We start from the raw sequence: 20,733 nt of genomic DNA, 5'->3' as shown, positions 1-20,733 counted from the left end.
GTTGTGGAACAATTTAATATACATAACTTGAATGTGCATAAACGTGTATTTAAAAAACATGAAATTATGTGTTTAATCTGACGAAAGAAGTTTGTACGCGATAACTATTTTACGGCGGGAACAGAAAAATCTACCAGGCGGCGCTCTGGTCTCTTAGACCGCCATGTTGTCAGTTCTATCTCTTTTCTCCTTTCTATCTCGTTTCCCCCTGTTATGTGTATATGGCTTTCCTTCGGTTTGTCTTTCGTTTACCTTCATAGATCTTCTGTTCTCCTTTTTCTTGATCTTTTCGCGATCCCTACCAATCCTGCTCTTGTCTCTCCTATTTTCTCACACCACCTCTTCTTCCGCGAAACTCGCCGCGTTTCTCTTTCTTGTCACGCTAAATTCTTCTCTGCATGTCTTACCTTCGTCGAGTAACTTGCTATCCCCAGGATCTGAAATTTATCGATCTTCTACATTACTTTCTTCCTTGTGCCTCTCATTATTTGCATTGCCTTTAGTATTCGAATATTTGGTATTTTTGCTAATATTTATTAGTTGAATAATTTTCGATATTTATTTCCATTCGGTGTTAACTATTGAAAGCGTTTTCGATATATCTTTTATTCCTTATCGAACGATATCTAAGTAAATAAAATTAATCTGTTTATAGAGTTATCAAAAGGCATTAAAATCAATATGTTTAGAAAAACGCTTCTACGAATGTTATCATATTGAAATTTTATTTCAAATTTATTACACGTAAATAATTTTTATGTATACGTTTACAAAGTCTTCGATGCAAGTTTAACAGTTTCTTTTCCTAATTGAGTTACATCTATAAGAGGTCGTTCGAAACGTTTGTGGTAAAGTCAAATCTATGGGGTATTCACTGAAGGAAGGGATCGGGATACCTGTGCAGATATGGTACTACTAGCGAGTTCTAACCAAAGGCGTCGACACGAATTTCCCGTATCAATCGATTACTACGATGCGGATCGAAATTTTATCAGCCCCTCGTAATAATTGTCACGTTTCTAGAGAAGGAAGATTACTTCGTTCAAATACAACTTTTTAAGGATACAAATAGTTTTAGAAAATTTAGAAATAAAAGCATTCCGAAGTACAGTTAATTGCATGAATACATGCGAAATACAGCGATGCAGTTGACGCATTACGAGTAAAGAATTGAGCATTTTGAACTGTCTGTTGCCGAGATTGAAATTTGGTTGATAGAATACGCCTCTGGTGGTAGCATTTACCAGCTATGAGGTGAAATCGTATCGACCGCAAGGGAAGTTCGCGCGCAGTGATGGGCACGCGCGACACACACATAGTTGTTTCATAGGAGAAAAAAGAAGGATTTTTCGTTATTTCAGGTACCTAACCTTACAATTTTGACGCGATCGTTACATCGGTCTTGAAAGGGACATACTACGAGCCGATTGAAATGATCTCGTAAGCCCGTTTAATTTCGATTGAAAGTCAGGCGGACGAGTTACTAACAACGATTTCGCAAGATTTACGCCGCAAAGAACCGATGCATTTCTTTAGGATGACGTCAGAGTATATTAATGGTGCTTACAGTTACTATGGCTACGGCGTATTCACGATAAACGGAGAAACTTGTTTCGCGCTTAATAGTTTGTGGACGGAAAGTAGAAATTTATACGCGTTGTGTCTCGTTTGTCGTAAACGTAAAACCGAATTTTCATAGAGCCATATCGGTTTCATTTGAGGTATAATTTTATGTATCGCTAAAAAAGGTAAACGAAACATAATTTAGCTTAAAAGGTAAACGAGATTACGCTTAAAAAGGGAAAGAGAATTTATAGGCATTCGGATTCGACGGTGCAGCGAAATGCAATAAAATTTAGTCCGGTTCCATGGGGCAGGATTGAAAGCATGAAAAAGAGAAAAAGAGATATGCGCTTCTTGGTAACCTTGGGCATAATAGCGAGGTGTGCATTGCTGGATCTTCGTATCTCGTCCCCTTGTCCCGTAGAAACACCCGCGTAACACAGAATCGCATTGTGTTTCTTTTGCCCCTCGTGATCGCAGATGTGTTTTTTCATTCAATTTTTTACTCTTCCTTTTCTATCTTTCATGGCTATATCAATTGTTTCCGAACGAAAGTAGAAAGTGCAGTTTTATTATTATCGTTCAGAGCAGCAGATATTTTTACATTGTCTTATCCATGTAACGTAGGATTAATCGGAACTAAGCGTACTCGGTTCGACGTAATCCGATTACATGATTTGTGTTTTCGATACGAGTACATTGAACCGAGATTTAAATCTCAGACACTTGGGATCAGTTATTGAGAAGAGAGATGGCATCGGTCGCTTTAGCGCATATCGGTTTATCCTTATTGTTTAATCGCATTCGTATGTAATCGGTTAACGAAAGCTAGGCGCGAAAGAGGCGGTACACTGTCGTACTATTTCGAATACGATCTGATCGCAGAATTCGTGGAAACATAAGCCATCTTTCAGTAGCTTGCCGAACGACGTGACGCGTTACGTATCGACCGTCGCGACAGCACGAAAAGGGATTGTAAAACTGTTGTGCGCGCAAGTACACGTTTGCAAGCTCGTGACGCTCCCATTCATTTACATGCATGATCGAGCGAAGAGGCACGAAACTCTTGCAAAATGGAGTGGTTGTTCTTCGTACAACAACCATCTTCTCGAGTACCGTTTAAATCCTTCGTCGTTCCCTGACCTTTTTATGCACCGTGTACGAGAAAGCGCAAGTTCTTTAGGATCTTTTAAAACTGATTATCTTAAACCTAAATACAGGTTATTGACTGATTTGGATCGAAACCAAAACATTTATGCAACGAACGATACGATGTTTTACGTAGAAAAAAAAAATAATAAAATAAAGAAACAAGAAGAATCAGGAGAAAATTAGAGGAGATTTTATCGCAAAAATAGCGAAACGCGAAGGAAAAGCTTTCGCGCTGTGACATCGATCTACCTAGTACATGGCATTGTTTCGCATCTTGATTCACTTCTACAGATTCTCGTTCGTTTCTCTCTTCACCTTCTCGGCTAGTGTATCGCTCTCCTTCTTCCTCTCAGATCCGCCATGAGCGCAGTGAAGACAGCATAGAAGCGAAGAGAGGACAGCGTGATACCGGTTATTGGCGGGGACTGGCATATTTCACCGAGTGTCCGGCAATCAGACCTTTGTATACGGCTTACCGTACGTTATACGCTCCTGCTCTGCCTCGTTGTAGAATCAACTGTCAGAGAAAAAAGAGAGGGAGAGCAAAAGATGGACATTTTGAAGAATGAGCGAGAAGAAACGGAAGAGAGAGGTCGAACGTTTATTTAACGGCGTAGAACTAGCGTAGGTATGGTTAGTATATCTACCGAGAAGACGTTGCATTCGTGTTCCTCGGTTCAATGTTCATAGGTATAGCACGTATTTTGTTCGCGATTAAATAAGAACCTTACAGGGAAAAGAAAACGGAGCGACAGACACGAGTAAAACGATTAATAATTTCCTATGGAAATGATAGTTAAACACGCAAGAAAAAAATCAATATAGGCACGTACGCTTATTTCTAGCCGCGATAATCGATCTATATAAGCCAAGTAAACGAACGTTTTGACATTTAAAAACGATCGATACTTTGTCATTGAATATTTCGATATCGTAAAGTTGTTCCTAAATCGATTTTGTAGTAGATAAAATCGATTTCATTGCTAGTTACATCCGCGTGATTGCTTACGATCAAGTTGGCTACATGGCAGCAGCATAATGCGCATTAGAGCTGCGCACGAGTTGGTAGCGAGAGCAACACCGTTTTCCTGCAACGTCGAATAGCCCTGCGGTGAACGGGTCGGCGGAAGCGTCAAACGGCTCGTAGACAGTGTTGACCCGTAGCAAGTAACAATAACCTGATTAATAGAAATCTATCCAAAATACTTCTATTCTAAACACCATGAAAATATATGAATCCCTCTCACGATTTCGCTTCAAATCTTATCCTTCGTGTTTATTGTATCCGAAGAAAAAATATGCATAAAAACGTTTATTTTTCTAAGCGCTGTTTCAGTTACATTTTACGAGCAGGACGTTCGTTATCAACGATTATATTTTTATTGTTTGACGTAGAATAAATATTCATCGGTAGAAGCTATGAAAGATGGAAAAGAAGGACGAAGGGGCACCGGGGGAGGTCAGCGTCGAACGATAATCGTTCAGGAATAATTTTGGTTCGCATCGAATCAATGCAAGGGTCGAGGTACGCCAAGTAGGTCGCCACAAATCCCATTGCTGCCAACGCGACAAACCAGACTGCAACGCTGCACACTCGCGTCTCGTACTCTGCGAATCTGCGCGCGGAAACTCGTTAATTTCACGAGTACTGGAAAGCCTGTGGCAAACTGTCCGATATTCGATTAAATTTCCGCAACGGTTGAAAAACTAACCGACTAATTGGTTTATTTTCGCGGTACATGCAAAATATAATTATGCCCGCAAAGTGAACGAGACATGTAGTTGCTCCGGTTTAGTTCCAGCATGATAAAACATAATTGTCTGATATGTCTTTTATACGAAGGCTTAACTACTTATCGTTAAGCGCAATGTTTTATTATCGTAGGAAATAAAAATTTTACGAAAACGCATAGCCGAACATTTATTCGCCAGTTAACGTTGCCACGCGTAACCGCTGAACAAATTTATATTTAGCTACAGAAATATAGTTTTGTTTCTGCTACAAGGTGTAGAGTTGGATTTGCCAATTTCCCTGATTTCGGACCATCTGAAATAATATCACGTTACATGGGTCCTCGATACACTTATGATGTTTTCGAACTGTTTTTTGTATGAATTGTACGAAAATGTATTTTTATCTTTTTTTATTCGGTCGATGAAAATTTACAATCTGAACTCGAGTAAAAAGAAAGAACTGTTGGGATGATTTTTCTAAGATTTCATTGAAATTAAATCCAGCGCGGTATGCGACCAAGTACCTAACCTCGGTTAACAGACGTATGCGTAGCCGAACGATGAAAGTTGAATCTCTGCCATTGGCGTTTTGACAGTAACGATAACGTCATTACGTTACAACCGACAACGGTGTAGTTGTGTAACGCGCGTTAGCTTTTCTCAAATCGGTTGACAAGACGAATCAACTCGATCGGGGGTTGCATCCGATCGAGAGCATAATAATTATCGATGCATAAGATAACTCGCTGGTGTACAAATATAATTAGTGTATGCATTTTTCAGGGTAAATCAATTAATAAAAAGTTTATTTTATTTTTCTATCCGAACTAGTCAGAATTATCGCGACCACTTTTGAACATAAAAGCAAATGCCCGGGAGGTAATTGTAGTAGTGGCACGTGCCACTGATACCGAGCACGGTAGAAAAGGCGTCATGTGCATTGAACGAGCCGTTTCCTAGTCACGCATTCGTCACGTGATTGCCACTCTCGTTTTGCTCGTCAAAGGATCTTTTCTTGATTCGATAATAACGCGGTTAAAATTTCACGCGAATCAAGAAATCTTTAGCTTTGAAATATTCGCAAGAAACTATTATTTAGATCGTAGAAATGAAAGGACGTAAAGGAAACGTTTGGTAATTGAAGTTCGAACATGTTGTCGACGTTGCACCGAAGAGTGCACCACCGTTGATGCAAGATAGTTAACGTTTCGAAAGCACACTATAATTTGCAATATTGATAACATGAAATATCTAATTTTAGTTTCATGATATAAGAGAAAGGAACGTTCGAGTCGTTTTCGCGTTAACTAACCAATTACGATAAAACAGTAAAATGCAATGTACGTAAGGAGTGGGAATTATCCCTTCTTTCTCATTGCACGCGCGCAAAAGTTATTTCTGCGTTATTTAGACACGTTTCATACATTTCGCTTATCGGTTGTTGTTCCAGGCAAATTAAGCATGCCGATAAGTTGGTTCGCTACTATTGGTCAGTGCTGCGAACTTTTTTTTACTCGGTCGGTTGTATACGTAGACATAATCAGAACTCACTGGAGAGAATTGATAAATATTAATTTATTAGTAGTATATACTAAAGAAGATGCGATGCTCGTAGACATACTTGGCACGAGTCCAACTGCACGTGCAGCTTCGACAGAAATCAGTGAATGTTGTCGTATGGCTTGTAACTTTTACCGGAAAAAAAAATTACCGTCACTTCCACATTCATATGAGGCGATCGCAGCGCGATCTCGAGCAATTTCCATGCGCTCTTCGTCTCTTAACTCGCCCAACGATATACGTAGAAATAACTATCGAGAAAGTTGTATGGATAACTGTATGGCTAAAGAAAACTTTACTAGATCTTTTTATCCGTTGACAATCTGTTAAAAGAGCAATACTTGTTGGAAAAAGTTTTCCCGTCAAAACTGTCACGAGCAATTTGTACCTTTCATCTATTAATTAGTTAATCGATCGAAGGAGTTTCGATGCAAATTATCATGTAGTCGCTTTGCGATATCAATTGTTCGTTGTTGTTGAACGATAGCAATTGTTTAGTAAAAGAGTAGGAGCCTCTAGCCGGAGGTAACTATAATACGTCATATTCGAATTTTTTTCCACGATCGATTACATTGACTGTGAACAGCGAGGAACTGTAATTAAGCGCATTAGTCACTTACGGATCTATTTGCGTCTTAATCTTTGTGGAATCTAAATCGATTTTATCGCGTGACTTCAAACCGGTTCGAAAGCGCGCAACAATATTTCTTCTTTTTCCGTCATTCTCGAATCATTGTTACCACTTTCGTGTGTGTCTTTTATAATAAAATGTTCGAAACATTACATATTCGATTATCTTTTTTTGCCCTCTTCTTAACGATTCTTCCCTATCTTCGGCAATGAACTTATAAAAAAATGATATTCACTGGAAGTGACAAGAATCGACGTTAGATAACCAGGGTCTTTCTTTCGAGGCAGCAAAAGACAACGTTTTTCCGGATCAATAGCCTCGAATATTGCAACGCCACGTCACGGACATTGAATAATTAATGCGTATTGCGCGGGATGTTTGGTTTCGAGTACGTAGGTAACCTAGCTACGAACATATACTTGCTCTCTAAATGCCGTATAATATTTTCAACGAAATGTAAATTTTGTCTGTTGAGTAGTTTGAACGGAAATTGAAATTGGCATTGATAAAGCGATAGTTGCAAAAATCGAGTTTTAATGAATGAAAATAAAAATTGATCTAACGAAGGTATTGGCGATGATGTGTTGCAGCCTATGGTCGAGAATCCTCAAATAGCGGAATCGAAGAGCGCGGTACTCCGTGAAGCTGCCGGGCGAGGATAGCCATTCGGTCCTGACTCGCTCGAATTTCCAATTGGCGTGATCGAAAGGCCTCCAAAACGTCGACCCCGTCGGTGATCAAGTTATCGGGGGGTGGAACAGGTGGAGGTGGGGAACAATTGTCCCCAGGGCCTGGCCCACCTCCCCCGGTGTCCACAGCCGAGCGTACCGATGCTAACGAGAACGATGCTACCGCAACGAAATGCATCGACAGCTTTCCGCAGGCCGCTGAAACCACCATGAGCTTCGTTTTGCAGTTGGGCACGATAGAAACATCCTTAGAGAAGAACAACCCTAATAATCAGCCGTCTTCGTCGCTGAATCAAGATAGCTTACCCAACACCGTGGTGGTCGCGAGCAACAACGATGCCGGCAAGTCTTCTCAGATTCTTCAGTGCCTGGAGAATACCTCGGAGATTCCAACTGGTCACGTGATTTCCTTTTCCACCGTGAAATCGGTCAGCGTAACCTATCCGGTGACGAAAACCGTCAGAGAAGTACAGAGGATCGCTGGACCCCAGACGAATACCACCCAGGTGCTAACTACGCGCGTGATCTCGCAGAAATTGCCATCCTCTAGCCACCAAACGCAGTCTGCGCCTTTGACGTTGAACGTTTCCTCTAACGTTACTCATCTACCGATAAACGCTCAGCCCTTACCGTCGCCGGGCAACGGAGTGGCGCACGTGTACCCTTTGCAGCACACCACCATGACTACCCAGAGCAAACAGCAAGCTAGGAACCAACTGATCACCAGCGAGGGTAAGCAACAACAAATGACCACCGCCGTGTCTAGCTTGCAAACTAGCTTGCCTCTGAAAGTTCAGCCGGTTTCCTCGCAATTGGTGGTTAGCAGCAGCGCGGTCAGAGCCATCAACACCGTGACCTCGTTGCCCAACATTCAGAGGATACACGTGAAGGCGCAGAATCTCGTTGGACAGCCACAAACGGTTAATTTACAGAAGGTTAAGGCCGTGACAAATGTTAGCCAAGGGGTAACTGTGCAGAGGAATTCCGTGCCTAGGATACAAACCGTACAGAAAAGCCAGGTGTCCACCGCGACCGTTCAGACAGCACAGTTCGCCGTTAATCAAGTCACGAACAATGTCAATATACAGAGAACTCAACAGGGAAACTCGACCCTTCAGAAAGCACAAGCGAACGCCGTGAACACGCAGAAGGTAGCACAGGTCTATAATAACCAAAAGATGTCGTCGCAGATGTTAAACAATTCCCCGAACCATAAAGCACAACTTCAACAGATTACGAGTAATCAGCAGCAAGGATTACAAAAGTTACAGGTTCAGTCGCAAAAGACTGTGACTGTGCCTAGGCAACAACAGTCGACTACCACGGTTATGAACAATGTTCAGAAGCCTAGCAATTCTGTAGCTGGTATACAGAAGGTTCAAGTGGTAGGACAGGTACAGTGTCAGCAACAAGTGCCATCGCACGTTCAAAAGCATGTACAAGTTCAGTCGGCACAGCATCAAAGGTCACAGACTACGATGGCTTTGCAGAAGTCTCAGACTATGTCCACGGTTAATTCTAGTAGGGTACAAACGATCGGAAACGTTTGTAAGAGCAACAGTGTTCCGAATATCGCTAAAACGCCGCAAAACGCGAATTTGTTAGCAGCGGGTAAACAGCAAGTAATATCGTCGCAGTCGCAGCAAAGTCAGCAAGGCCATGCCCCGAGCACGACTCAGTTGCAGCAACAGATGCTCCAACAAACCTCGCAAGTTCAGCAGTCGCAACAGCAGCAACAACAGGTGATACAGAAGCAGCCGCAACAGCAGCAACAGCAAGCAAACGCGAATCAGCAGATACAAAGGAGTCACAGTATTACGAACGTGCACCAAAAGGTAGCCACGATCGCAACAATGCCAAACGGCCAACGAACCCAGGTCAATTCGAAGATGCAACAGCAACAAATGGTTATGAGAGTGGGTGTACCAAAGAGTCAAGGACAAAATTTGCAACAGAGCAACCTGAAAACTGTTCCACAGAAAATTGCCAATACCGTGAAAACTTCCAATTCGCAAAATACCGTGCAGCAAACGGTGCACAGAAGCGCGAACTCCCAACCGGTCAAAATAATCCAGCAACAACAAAACATGATGGGACCTCAAAACACTCAGAAACAGCCCGGATGCATTAAAACGATACCACCTCAGAAACCAGCGCAGAGAAATCATGCACAGAAAGTGGCTGGTATTAAGACCTCTTTAAACACGAACGTAAACGCGGTGAAGAATCAAGGAGGACCGACGACTGCGGTAGCACAAAAGGCAAGCATCAAAACCTTGCTTCCTCAACAGACTGTTGCGTCAAACATGCTGATGCATAAGAATCAGCCAATTAAAATACAACAGCAAACGGTACAACAAAAACAGCTTATTACTACGTCACAATTCCCTCAACAAGTCAGGCAACAGTCTGGACAAGTAAAAACGTTACTGCCAGTATTTAGCACCGAACCTCGTAAAGATGTTGAAAACAAGTTAGTATTTGTTCGTTTCTTTCACTACTTGATACGTATATCGATTAATGATGGATTAATCGAACGTTATATCTCTAGATCCGAACCCGAGTTGCGCGAAACTAAAGAAGACGAACGCCAACAACGACCTGCATCTCCAATTATAAGAATACCCCCTCCTTACGAGGTAACACATACACTGTAGTAGATATATAATTGCAGATTAGCGATGAACTTTCTATCATTTTTGCAGTGTGTACTGTTGCATTTTGTAGTCATATATAGTTGTTCCTAGAACACTTAATTCTTGATTATAGTGTCTTCAGTACGTCCTACAGGATCACAATTATGGGGCACCACCGCCACGAACGCCATCTCCTCCTTCGCCACCGTCACATACAAAACAGACACCCATCAATGGCGCGTGCAGTTCTACTACGACTTCTCAGCATCCTTTTATTTATGGCAAAGGTATATCTTGTAGTTACTGATGACCATTCGCAAATAGAGCATAATAGAAGCAAGTGTTTTCAATATGACTGTTGATCGTAGTTGTCAGTGGTACTAACGTGGACGACGATGCAGCCAGCGCTATCAGCAGTGAAACAGGCAGAGACGGTGAATTGGAAGGTGAAGAAACTGAAACTGCCCCTGAAGGAGAAGGCGATGACGAAGATAGTGTTACTAGATGTATATGGTATGCATTTTCACGAACTCGTATGTTATAACTTTTCTTACAGGTTTTTAAAAAAGTATCTTTACTATTTTTAGCGAATTTGAACATGACGATGGATACATGATCTGCTGTGATCGTTGTTTGTAAGTATCAGTTGTATCTTTAGAATACTTTAACTGATTGACCGTAACTTATAAACCACAACTGTGCATAATTACAGAGTTTGGCAACACGTCGATTGTATGGGTATAGACCGTTCTAACATTCCTGATGAGTATCTCTGTGAAATCTGTCGGCCGCGGCGCGTCGATAGACAAAGAGCTCGTGCCCTGCAAATGCGTAAGCGCGAAGAATTGTTGAATTCAGACACATCGTCCGACACGTCGTCTACCAGTTCAGCAGATACCGATGTTGGTGTAAATACAATCCCAAAGAAACGCACTTTGCAACAGCAACAAGTTCCCCGACGAAAGTCGGAACCGCCGCAAGTAAGACGGCTGAATAATAACAACAACAACAATAACAACAACAACAACAACAATAATAACAATAACAACAATAATGTCGCGAAACGACAGAGAAGGGATTCTCATCCGAGACAATCTAGTACGGTTCGTAAGAAAGAGGCTACGAAACGGAGTGGTCCAGGGAAACGCAAAGCGAAACGTAGAATGAGTCTCGAGGATAAAGAAGAGGAAACGCAAGACACTTGGGCCTCTAATGTTGCACCGCTCAGACAATGGATCGAACGATACGAGGAAGCTGTGACGAATCATTATAGTCCGGAACTTAGAGCAAGAATTTCTTCTATCAAAGTAAACGGCACACACAGTGATTTGAGGCAAAGTAATATGAACATCATTGCCACTGGAAAATGTAGACTGAATGTGCACAGCAATAATGTGAGAGTACGTATGGTTACTTATTTTTTATTCCGTGTTTATAGTACTATTTCATACATGATAACGTTGTTATTTTTTGGTATAGTTTTTAGTGGCGACAATGTACCTTCCACCGAATACACCTGTCGTTGAATTGCGAGGAAAGTACATGCTGAGCACGCAACATAGACCGTCGTATCCTCAAGGAAGACAGCATACTCAGAGGCCAGGACCTTTCGTATTCTTTTATCGGTTACCGCGCGATGGAACAGAAGTGTGTGTAGATACCCGAACGTATGGAAACGATGCTAGATTCGTGCGACGTAGTTGTAAGCCTAACGCGGAAGTGAAACATTGCATCGAGAAAGGAACGTTACATTTATATATCGTGACTACTACCGCGATCGAGAAAAATGCCGAGATCACGATTAGACACGAACAACATGATCTGCTATTATCGCCTAATCCGAATGGCCCCATGATGCCTATCGTTTGTGCATGTAATAATCCAAGAGAGTGTCAAATAGTGTCTCTAAACCAGTTAAATAGAAGAGGAAGTAATGGAACATTGGCTGAAAACGCCGAGTAAGTTTGTTGAAATTTTTCCAATGCAATATTTAAGTTCGATAATTGTTCTTTCATGATTCACTTTTCCTTTTTGTTTAGCGGTCGAGAAAGGAGACGAAGGGGACGACGAAACACGATTTGCGAGGATAGTGATTCCTCTACCGTGGTTCCTAGTACTATTGTTACACAGCCTACCGCACCGTCGTCGACGACGGTATCAACGGTATCCGTACCACCCAAAAGAACAATTACAACCACCGTCGCCAGTACAGTACGTCAGGTACCCAAGGAGGAAGTTCCGATGACGGTGCAACAACCGCAAACATCGCCAAATCCCAGTCAACCGGTAATTTCAGAAACGAAGAAGGATAAAAAGAAAATGACTAGGGAGGAGAGAAAAATGGAAGCTATCATGAAAGCTTTTGAAAGACTAGAGAAAGCGGAGCAAAGGAAGCAGGAGGTTCAAGCGCGTAATGCGCAAAGGAAAGAATCTGGCGGTACGCATAGTGACAACGAAGATACACACAATGTGTCGCTGCAATCTAAACAAAAACCTCAAAGTACCGAGAGACCTTTGAGACGGAAAAGGAGAAAAGGTCGAGCGAGGACCACGAGTTCTTCTCAAAGCAGCAGTCGAAGAATGAGGCTGAATTCGGCTGATTCCGACGAATCGTCCGGAGAAGAGAGCACCTCGATGCAGTCACCGCCTCTGAGCCAAAATCATTCGCAAAGTCGTGATGCGCCGTATTCGTCTCATTTGCATACACCGATCAAGAATGCCAATGAAAGCGCGAACACGTCTGGTCACCAAGGAATTCCAACAGCTGCTGGCTTGTTACTAGCTTTAGCGAATTCCAACGCGCCTGGACCTAGTTCGCCTCCATTGCAGCAACCGACGCCAGTGAAGAGTCCAACCTGCGACAGTGGAGCGAGCAGTAGTTCTCAAAGTTCCACTCCATCCACTCCTCTGTCGTCGGCTTGTTTACTAGTCGCGGCGGCGGTTGGTCCTCTAGCTCCTGGATTTAAATTTCCTAAAACCAAGAAGGTTCTGATGAACGAATGGTTAAAGGAATCGCCTGATCCACCTCAGAACAATATGTCTCAGGTTTCGCCGTTGCCAACCTTACCACCAGCACCAGTTCAGAACTCGATAAATACACTTTGCAGGTCTACGGATTTTTCTTTGCCAACCGATTCGTCTGCAGAGTTTTTAACGCAAAGTTATGCAGCCAAGAGTCTGGCAACCCTAGTCCAAGCAGCTAATTCCGTTTCTGGAATATGCGATTCACCGCCTCAGCGTAGACAAGCGGTCGCTGGGAACAATACGGTGTGCCCAGTTTCTACAGGATCTGCCAAGAAGAGATGGCTGCGACAAGCTATCTCGGAAGAATGCGATTCACCAAACAGTCGACCAGAAAGTCCACCGCCCAGTGAAATGGTAGCTCCGCCAAAGAAGCGAAGAATAGCTAGGGAAAGTTTGTCGTCGGACAATTATACCCCACCTACGACACCGACCATGTTGATTCCTGAATCTGCTCCGAGTAATAGATCTCTATGTCCAACTGAAGTAAGTTCCAGTTTTATTCTACTTCGAATTCTCTGCGACGAGGACCATTAAGAGAGATCAATAATCGTGTCTCTTTTTCAGGACGACTTCATCGAACAGCCGCAATCACCGTTGGTCGAACATAACGACGAACATCAGTCGGGGACAGAATCTGTGAAACAAGAAATAGTCGATTCGGACGAACACGTGAACAACTCGCACGAGAATGTACGGCAAAAGCTATCGATAGACATTCCTCAAGACTTTCACGTTAAAACCATGAAGAAAGAAGAAGTGGCGACGACGGTCGCGAAAACTGATTCTTCGTTTGTGAAATCTGAGAATATTGAGATGAAAGAGGAAACAAAGGATGAAATGGAGTGCCACGCGTATACGAGTTTCGAGTCGAAACCCTTTGTTAAGGATGAATATCGGTCTATTAAAAATGAAATGATTAACCGTCATAGAGATAAAATCAAGAAAGAGGACAGTATAAAGAAGGAGGAAGAGATGGATGTTGAAAAGGGTACGGTCGAGATAATCGATCAGCACGAAGGGGACACAGAAATGGAAGATCTTAGTTCTCCCATCGCTGTCATGGAATCGGATGTGATTTTGAAACAACGCGTAGCTGAGATGAGGCTCGAGTTTGGTGGCAGCATAGGTGAAATGATGAATACCGAGAGCGACAAGTTCGATGAAGACAGAAAGTCCGAGAAAGATGATGAAAAGTCAGATGATAATACGTCGATCGACGAATTTGACGTGGAAGCGCAAATGAAAAAGATCACTGGTGACGATGGGAACGATTATAAGGAAAAAGTAGACAGCAGTTCAGAAAAGGATAAGAGCATGGACGGTATAGAAGGCTTGATGGAAAGCTCCAAGGAAGATTCAGAATCTGAAGACAAAGAAATAGACGATTTAAAGTATGAGACATCCTTCAAATCCTTTCATTTGAATCATGGGGAAAAGTTATTTAATGAGTTTGAGAACGATCACAGATCAGCTAATGTTGTCGAGGATAGTGCTAAAGAAATCGAAGAGCACAGCGAAGAATTTCAAAAAACCGAACACCCATCCGTATTTGTTGCTTCTTCGGAAGAATCGATATTCGAATCTACATCCTCTAATATGGACGCAGAATCAGTTGCAGACCCACCAAAGATTTTTCATTCCATTCCACCGTTAAGCGAACGTATTCGCAAGAAGACAGAGGTTACGAGTACTTCAAAGACTCAACTGAACTTCGAAGCAGCCATCATTGAATCCACAATCGACATGGATTCGGTTGACGAATCTAAGAACGGCGAGCAGCAAAAGTCAATGCTATCGACTGCATTAAGGGAGTTGCTAGAAGCCAAATTAGATGATATGACATCCGATGGAGCGAAAGAAGAAATCACTGACGATAATAGTACTCCGTACGTTGAGCCAGAAACAAAGGTAGAAATTCCGGAGCAGAGTACGCAAGTTCAAGAAACGGTATCAAAACCTGTTCCGCAAAATGTTCATAACGAAGATGCTCCAACAAAGGAAGCCGAAACTCCACCCAAAGAAATAAAACGATTAAAGGATCCAAGAACAGTCGTCCCAAACAGCATGCCTGCTCCAGCATTTAAACCCGAATCGATCCCTCCTGTCAAACGAAAGGTTGGAATTGCATGATGCGATTTAACGAATAGTTTTCTATATTTTGAAAATATTCATTCGTACATTTGTCGTTAATTAACAAATGCTTTGCCATTTCAGTTATCTATATCAGAATACCGCAAACGCAAACAACAATCGACTGGCACACCCCCAGAACCTGAACCATCGAGCGATACTTCGACGACGGATAAAAGTGGAGCGAGAGGTAGATCTGACAGTGCGAGTAGCGGTACCTCGTCTCTGAGTTCCGACGAAGAAGGCTCAAAAATTTCGATGACGCTCGATATACCGACCCTTACTGCGTTACCGCTTTTTAATAATGCGGAAAACGACGAGAAGAAAGGTAACAATTCGTACGATGAGAAGAAATATAACAAACCGTAATTGGTTCTATTGCATTATTTCATTTGTTTAGGTGGCGAAGAAGGTACGATTGGCTGGTCCGCTGCTCCAACTTTGGTTGAACGTCAAAGAGAAAATCTGACGGAACGGTTGAAGCGAGAATTTGGATTATTTCTCAGTGACGACGAAGAGGAAAGAGCTCGCAAGCACGGTATACATTCATCTATCCTATTCGCGCCATTTGTTTCCTTAATTTATTTCCTTCGTTCTTATGCTGAAAATTGTTTGAAACGGTTACAGGTCTAACGGCGGAGGCAATACTGAAGGCGCGCAAAACGTCTCCGCCTCATCCCACAATTACAAACACGCCACCGGGTTACCCGGTTCCTCAATTGCCTCCCCAGCCCTATATACCTCCTCCTGGATCTGCATCCATACACTATCCTCAATTTCAAGCAAAACCTTGCCCGGTTCAATATCCAAATTTTACCGTCCCGCAGAACGCGCCTCAGCCAGTCTACGTGAATGCCGCTCCTCAAGCTTCAACGAATAAGCCGGCGCAACAACAATTTCTAGTACCTCAGGCGTCTCAAGCACCTCCAGGTTCGAATCCGTATCCTCCTCAGTTCATTCCGCCATCAACCACAGCAGTATCGATCTCCAAGTTCTCGTCTGTGACACCGCCATCGGGAAATCAAATGTATCCTGCATCTGGCCAATCGCAGAAGCAATTTTATAACCATCCGGCGCCGAGGTCTTAACCCGCATAAAAAGGTAGCGCTATCGAAAAAACGGTTTCTAGCTGAGAAAATTGTTTTGTTTCCTTTTTCATTTTTTCTTTTTTAAATCATGTAAGGTCTTTCATCCAAAATTCGCGAGTGTTTCGTTTCAGTGGAACTCGCAAATTTGGTAGTTCAAATTCCATTTTTTAGATTAGCGCGATCGAATTAGAGTATACGTATCTCCTCCGTAGCGAGCCGAGGAAAGCAGCGAAACGAACTATGTTTCGAGGAGAACAGATAAATATATATAAGTTCACACAATCTCCTCTTCTGTCTTGCGTCGTTCGTGTTCGTGTTCTAGCAAAAGAAGGCTACATTTAGAAATTTTAACAGAACGATGATTTTCGCGCACGACTGGCTGGCTGCCAGGAGAAAAGGGAGAAGAAGAAAAAGAAGAAGAAGAGATACGTGATCTCAGGTGCTACACTGTTCTCGCTCGTATTAGGAACGTTACGTATGCGTGCATCGTCGTCCGCTTGGAAGAGAATGCTTTCTGATGGTTTTAACAGGCAATCGATGAGATACTCGGCGTGGCCTAAAGTGATATTTAAGTATTTCGAACAAAATAAGAAAACCGAAACGTAGGCGTTTTCGTGCATTTTAACGATGACGAGCGTTGTTCAAGGAAAAACTTCATTGGCAACTAAACATAATGGCCAAAGGTGTATCTCTATGCACTTTTTATTACCAATGAAATATGGTGCCCTAAGAATCGTTTATACATAGCAGTAGTCCAATTTTGGCGAAACCGCGAATAAAATTGGAATTAATTCGAGTCGATGAATTTCATCGACTTGGAATCTCTGACAGTTATATATATTCCGTATAACTGTAACATACACGCGTTTTCAAAACACAGTGACACGTACACACACGATACATGCATACTTGCATTTTTCTGTAAATATCATTTTTTGCATATATATATGCGTAATATAACATGATACAAAAGAAGTTGTACATTTGCTACTGTATGGTTGCACTCTGTTCCATTTTGTTACGTAAAACGAAAGCAACGATACGCGGTATTAATAGAATCGGATATGCGTTTAATTGAGTTCGAATCGAACGACACACAAGTACCGCACAGTAAACGAGTTCCTTGTCGAAGAAAGAAATTCGCTTCTCATCGATTCCAAACCTTGAGTGGGATACAAAAATGCTGGCCTGCTCAAGGAATAACGAAATTGTACAATGAAATTCGATAACGTAGACTGAACACTTTCTCGCGTTTTGTGGTTCTGTACCTCCTGTTGAAACGTATGTAAGATGTTTCAAGTTCATTAGCGAACAATTAACGGCGCAAAGTGTACATTGAAAAACGTTCTATCGTTAACAGCAAGTGAAATTATTCCGCTGACAGAGAATCTCGGCAAGAGATTCGAATCGTTTTCGCTTGCCAGTGAACTTGTAGCTTATAACATTTTTTATTTTATGGAATCATTTGCTCGCGCTGGAATTTTCTTAACTTTTCCTTTAGTTTTTCCTGAACACGATCGACAATGATTTCCTTTATGTTCAGACGGGTACAGGAGGGCATATCATCGCGACGAATATTAGTTGACGATCCGTGAAAATCCTGAAACTGAACATTCATTCTCAAGTACAAAACTCTTTTAAGAGGCGATTTAAAATAGAATGTATGCATCGAGGAAGAAAGAGACTGAGAGAGCGAGTGTGCGTGTGTATGCGTGTGTGTATGTGTAAACTGCAATAAGGAAAAAGAAGAAAGAGAACTTAGTACGACAGAAAAAGAAATTGTAGGCTATTTTTTGTAAAGAAAACGAGAAAAAACGAATTGACGAATTCATAGCTTGCTCGCTTAGCTTTGCTTTCCGATAATTCGTAATTTCTAAAATCATTCTAATCGATTCGCGTACGTACTAAAAAAAAACAAAATGTCGAATTTTCTTTAATAAGAGTTTATTTATTGCACAGCGCGTGCGATGTTCGTCCGTTGTTCTTCTACTTACATTTCTTCTACTTATGTTTTTTTCCTTCTTTCATGCTTTTTTTCTTTTTCTTTTTTAATCCGGTGATCGGGGACATTTTTACTCGACAGTTGTAAAAAATGATACCTTTTGATTAAGGACAATTTGCCCAGTGTACACAACAAGTGGTTTAATATAAGATATATTAGTGTACAAAGATTTCGCCAGGAAATTCTCGCGTATTTTGTCGTGTGTACATATGTATTAACTGCGTTAATTGCGACACTTCCTATTGGAAGTTCCTCGATTGTAACATGAGTTATACGTTTTTCGGCTCTTGTATATCTTGCAAATTTTAAACTCGCGTTTTAAATTCTATTTTAACGCCAAACCCACAGACATACACTAACACACATACATACATACACAGACACACAAAGGGGAAACTTTGTAGTAAACTGAAGAGTTTAAATTTTGCTGAATCTAAAAGTAACAAATATTTATTATTATTTTGCTGAATTACTTCTATATGGGCATATTATAACGACGAATTGTATGGTTGTCGAATCAAATCTTCATCAAAGTATCGAAGAACGAAGAAGGAGATGTGTCTTTATGTACCTTTGTACGCAGAAAAGTGAAGAACTCTTTGAGTATTAATCATTTACGGTCCAAGTACGTCTCCCAAGCACAAATCCATTGCAAAGTTAAATTTAACACACAGAGCTAATAAATAGACCTCGAAGGGTTAAAAATAATTGATCGCCAAATATGAATAAGTATTTTTTTATTATCGAAGGGAAAAGTGAAAGATTATACTCGAACAGTTCGTACTAGTTGGCCACGGATCAATAATCTTCAGTTTTTTTTTATAATCCTTAAACTTTAGACAGAAACAAAAGGAATAGCCAATCAGAAATAAAGTTTCACGATAGAAAGATGGTCGTTGAGATTTTAACGCGCGTACAAAGCCACGTTATACCGCTTCAGATAATATCTAAACGTGTGATATCAAAATGTGTAGTAAAGATCTCTGTGAGATAACGAAACGTTCAAAATGAACAGTGGAGAGGTGAATTTTAAACGGTACTCCTGGGTGAATTCTATGGATCTCATTGGTAAAAAGGGAAATAATATATAAAAGCGTGAAATCTTCCAAGCATCGTCCTCTTCGTAATTTAACTTAAGTTCGTTTGGCTGCACCTTCTGCGATAATAATGGCAAAAAAAGAACGATATAAGAGAAACTGTGGGGAAAAACATCTGTTAAACGAGCGATATTTTTGGCATTTGGTATTCCTTTATACTTTAGCCGATATATTATAATAAAACGTGTATACTAGTGTAAGTTATACTCGAATCAACCGAGTGGTCATGAACGTTGATAAGGAGTATGTACAGCTTATACGTTCGCCACCTGGTTGGTGTACTCTGTGAAATTTGTAAATATTTTTGTAAGATAAATTTAAGTATGGACGTCTCCTTTGAGATCTTGTGTGTTCTTTGAAGAAAGCAAAAAGAAAAGAAAAACCCATAGAGAAACCGAGAAAGAAACAAATGAAAAACATAGCACTGGATTTAGGATATGAAGACACGTAAAAACAAAAACAAGCGGTAATACGATTGCTTTTGCGACTGCATACATTGCAAACATACATACATACAAAACAAACAAGCAAACAAACACACAAAAATGTAAACGCGTTCAGCTTTATAAAATATATTCTATTCGTTGTACAATTCTCTCTGGTTGCCCTAACGTATCTGTATAATGAAAACATTCTGATAGATAAAAAACGACAAAGACGTTCTGTTGTTACATATAAAAATATAAGTAAGACGTGTTAGAAAGGTGAGAAGGCAAAAAATTAGGTAAAACTCGTTAGTACAATAGTTTTGAATGTTGTAAATAAAACAGATCAATAATAATTATTATTATGATTATTATGAATATTATTATTATTATTACTATTATTATTACTATTATTATTATTATTACTGCTACTATTATTATTATTATTATTATATTATTATTACTATTATTAATATTGTATGTACATATATATGTATATATATAATTATATGTAAGTATATAATTATATATATAAAATGAGAAAAGTTCGTCTTTATAATAGTATCTGAACACATAATTTTTTTATTTGCAATTCACTGTTACATGTATGTGCCTAGTTATTAGCCACGTTGCATTATATTCTACATTGTATGATAATTTAACTCGTACTATCGATTAATAAATGTAACAAGTTCTTCGATATCAAACACTATATGAATATAATATTATGGCGTAACGTGTAAAGAGCTCATATTTAGGCATACATGAAATTTAATAAATCGGAATACATTTTACGAATTAACAGGCCTTGATATTTTCTTACCGTACACCTTCATCGCGCATTCTTGAACTTTTATATCGTTTTAATTCTTGATCTGTTATTTATAACTCGAGAATATGAAATTCATTTTTATTTACTTAGTCGTCATACGATAGATAAATATGTATTTAATTTATCGCGAGTAAAAATTTTCCAGCGCGGCAATGTTTGTACAAAAGAGA

At 40.7% G+C, this 20,733-nt stretch overlaps 1 protein-coding gene and 1 long non-coding RNA gene across 4 annotated transcripts in view; one reads left to right on the top strand and one right to left on the bottom strand.

The window, feature by feature from the left end:
• Nucleotides 1-7,157: 7,157 nt before the first annotated feature.
• On the bottom strand, nucleotides 7,158-7,768 carry LOC143266040 (uncharacterized). Its single transcript, XR_013041040.1, has 2 exons — nucleotides 7,636-7,768; nucleotides 7,158-7,576 (listed from the first exon to the last, which is right to left on the bottom strand). It is a non-coding gene; the product is annotated as an uncharacterized LOC143266040 (long non-coding RNA).
• The window catches only part of upSET (SET domain-containing protein upSET), a 13,403-nt gene continuing 208 nt past the window's right edge, over nucleotides 7,539-20,733 (top strand). Inside the window, exons 1-12 of one of the 3 annotated variants that reach the window (XM_012280530.2) lie at nucleotides 7,539-9,802; nucleotides 9,881-9,968; nucleotides 10,099-10,252; nucleotides 10,334-10,478; nucleotides 10,553-10,600; nucleotides 10,678-11,365; nucleotides 11,445-11,923; nucleotides 12,005-13,472; nucleotides 13,554-15,104; nucleotides 15,204-15,447; nucleotides 15,520-15,657; nucleotides 15,747-16,220. In XM_012280530.2, the coding sequence (XP_012135920.1) occupies nucleotides 7,539-9,802; nucleotides 9,881-9,968; nucleotides 10,099-10,252; nucleotides 10,334-10,478; nucleotides 10,553-10,600; nucleotides 10,678-11,365; nucleotides 11,445-11,923; nucleotides 12,005-13,472; nucleotides 13,554-15,104; nucleotides 15,204-15,447; nucleotides 15,520-15,657; nucleotides 15,747-16,207 (7,728 nt within the window). In that variant the 3' untranslated portion in view covers nucleotides 16,208-16,220. Of the gene's footprint in view, nucleotides 9,803-9,880; nucleotides 9,969-10,098; nucleotides 10,253-10,333; nucleotides 10,479-10,552; nucleotides 10,601-10,677; nucleotides 11,366-11,444; nucleotides 11,924-12,004; nucleotides 13,473-13,553; nucleotides 15,105-15,203; nucleotides 15,448-15,519; nucleotides 15,658-15,746; nucleotides 20,534-20,733 lie in introns of those variants that run through there. The other 2 variants (XM_012280531.2, XM_012280525.2) reach the window with 2 other exon arrangements.

This window comes from Megachile rotundata, chromosome 16 (assembly GCF_050947335.1).
Source record: "Megachile rotundata isolate GNS110a chromosome 16, iyMegRotu1, whole genome shotgun sequence".
Classification (NCBI taxonomy): Eukaryota; Metazoa; Arthropoda; class Insecta; order Hymenoptera; family Megachilidae; genus Megachile; species Megachile rotundata.
This window is presented reverse-complemented; position numbering and strand designations above follow the sequence as displayed.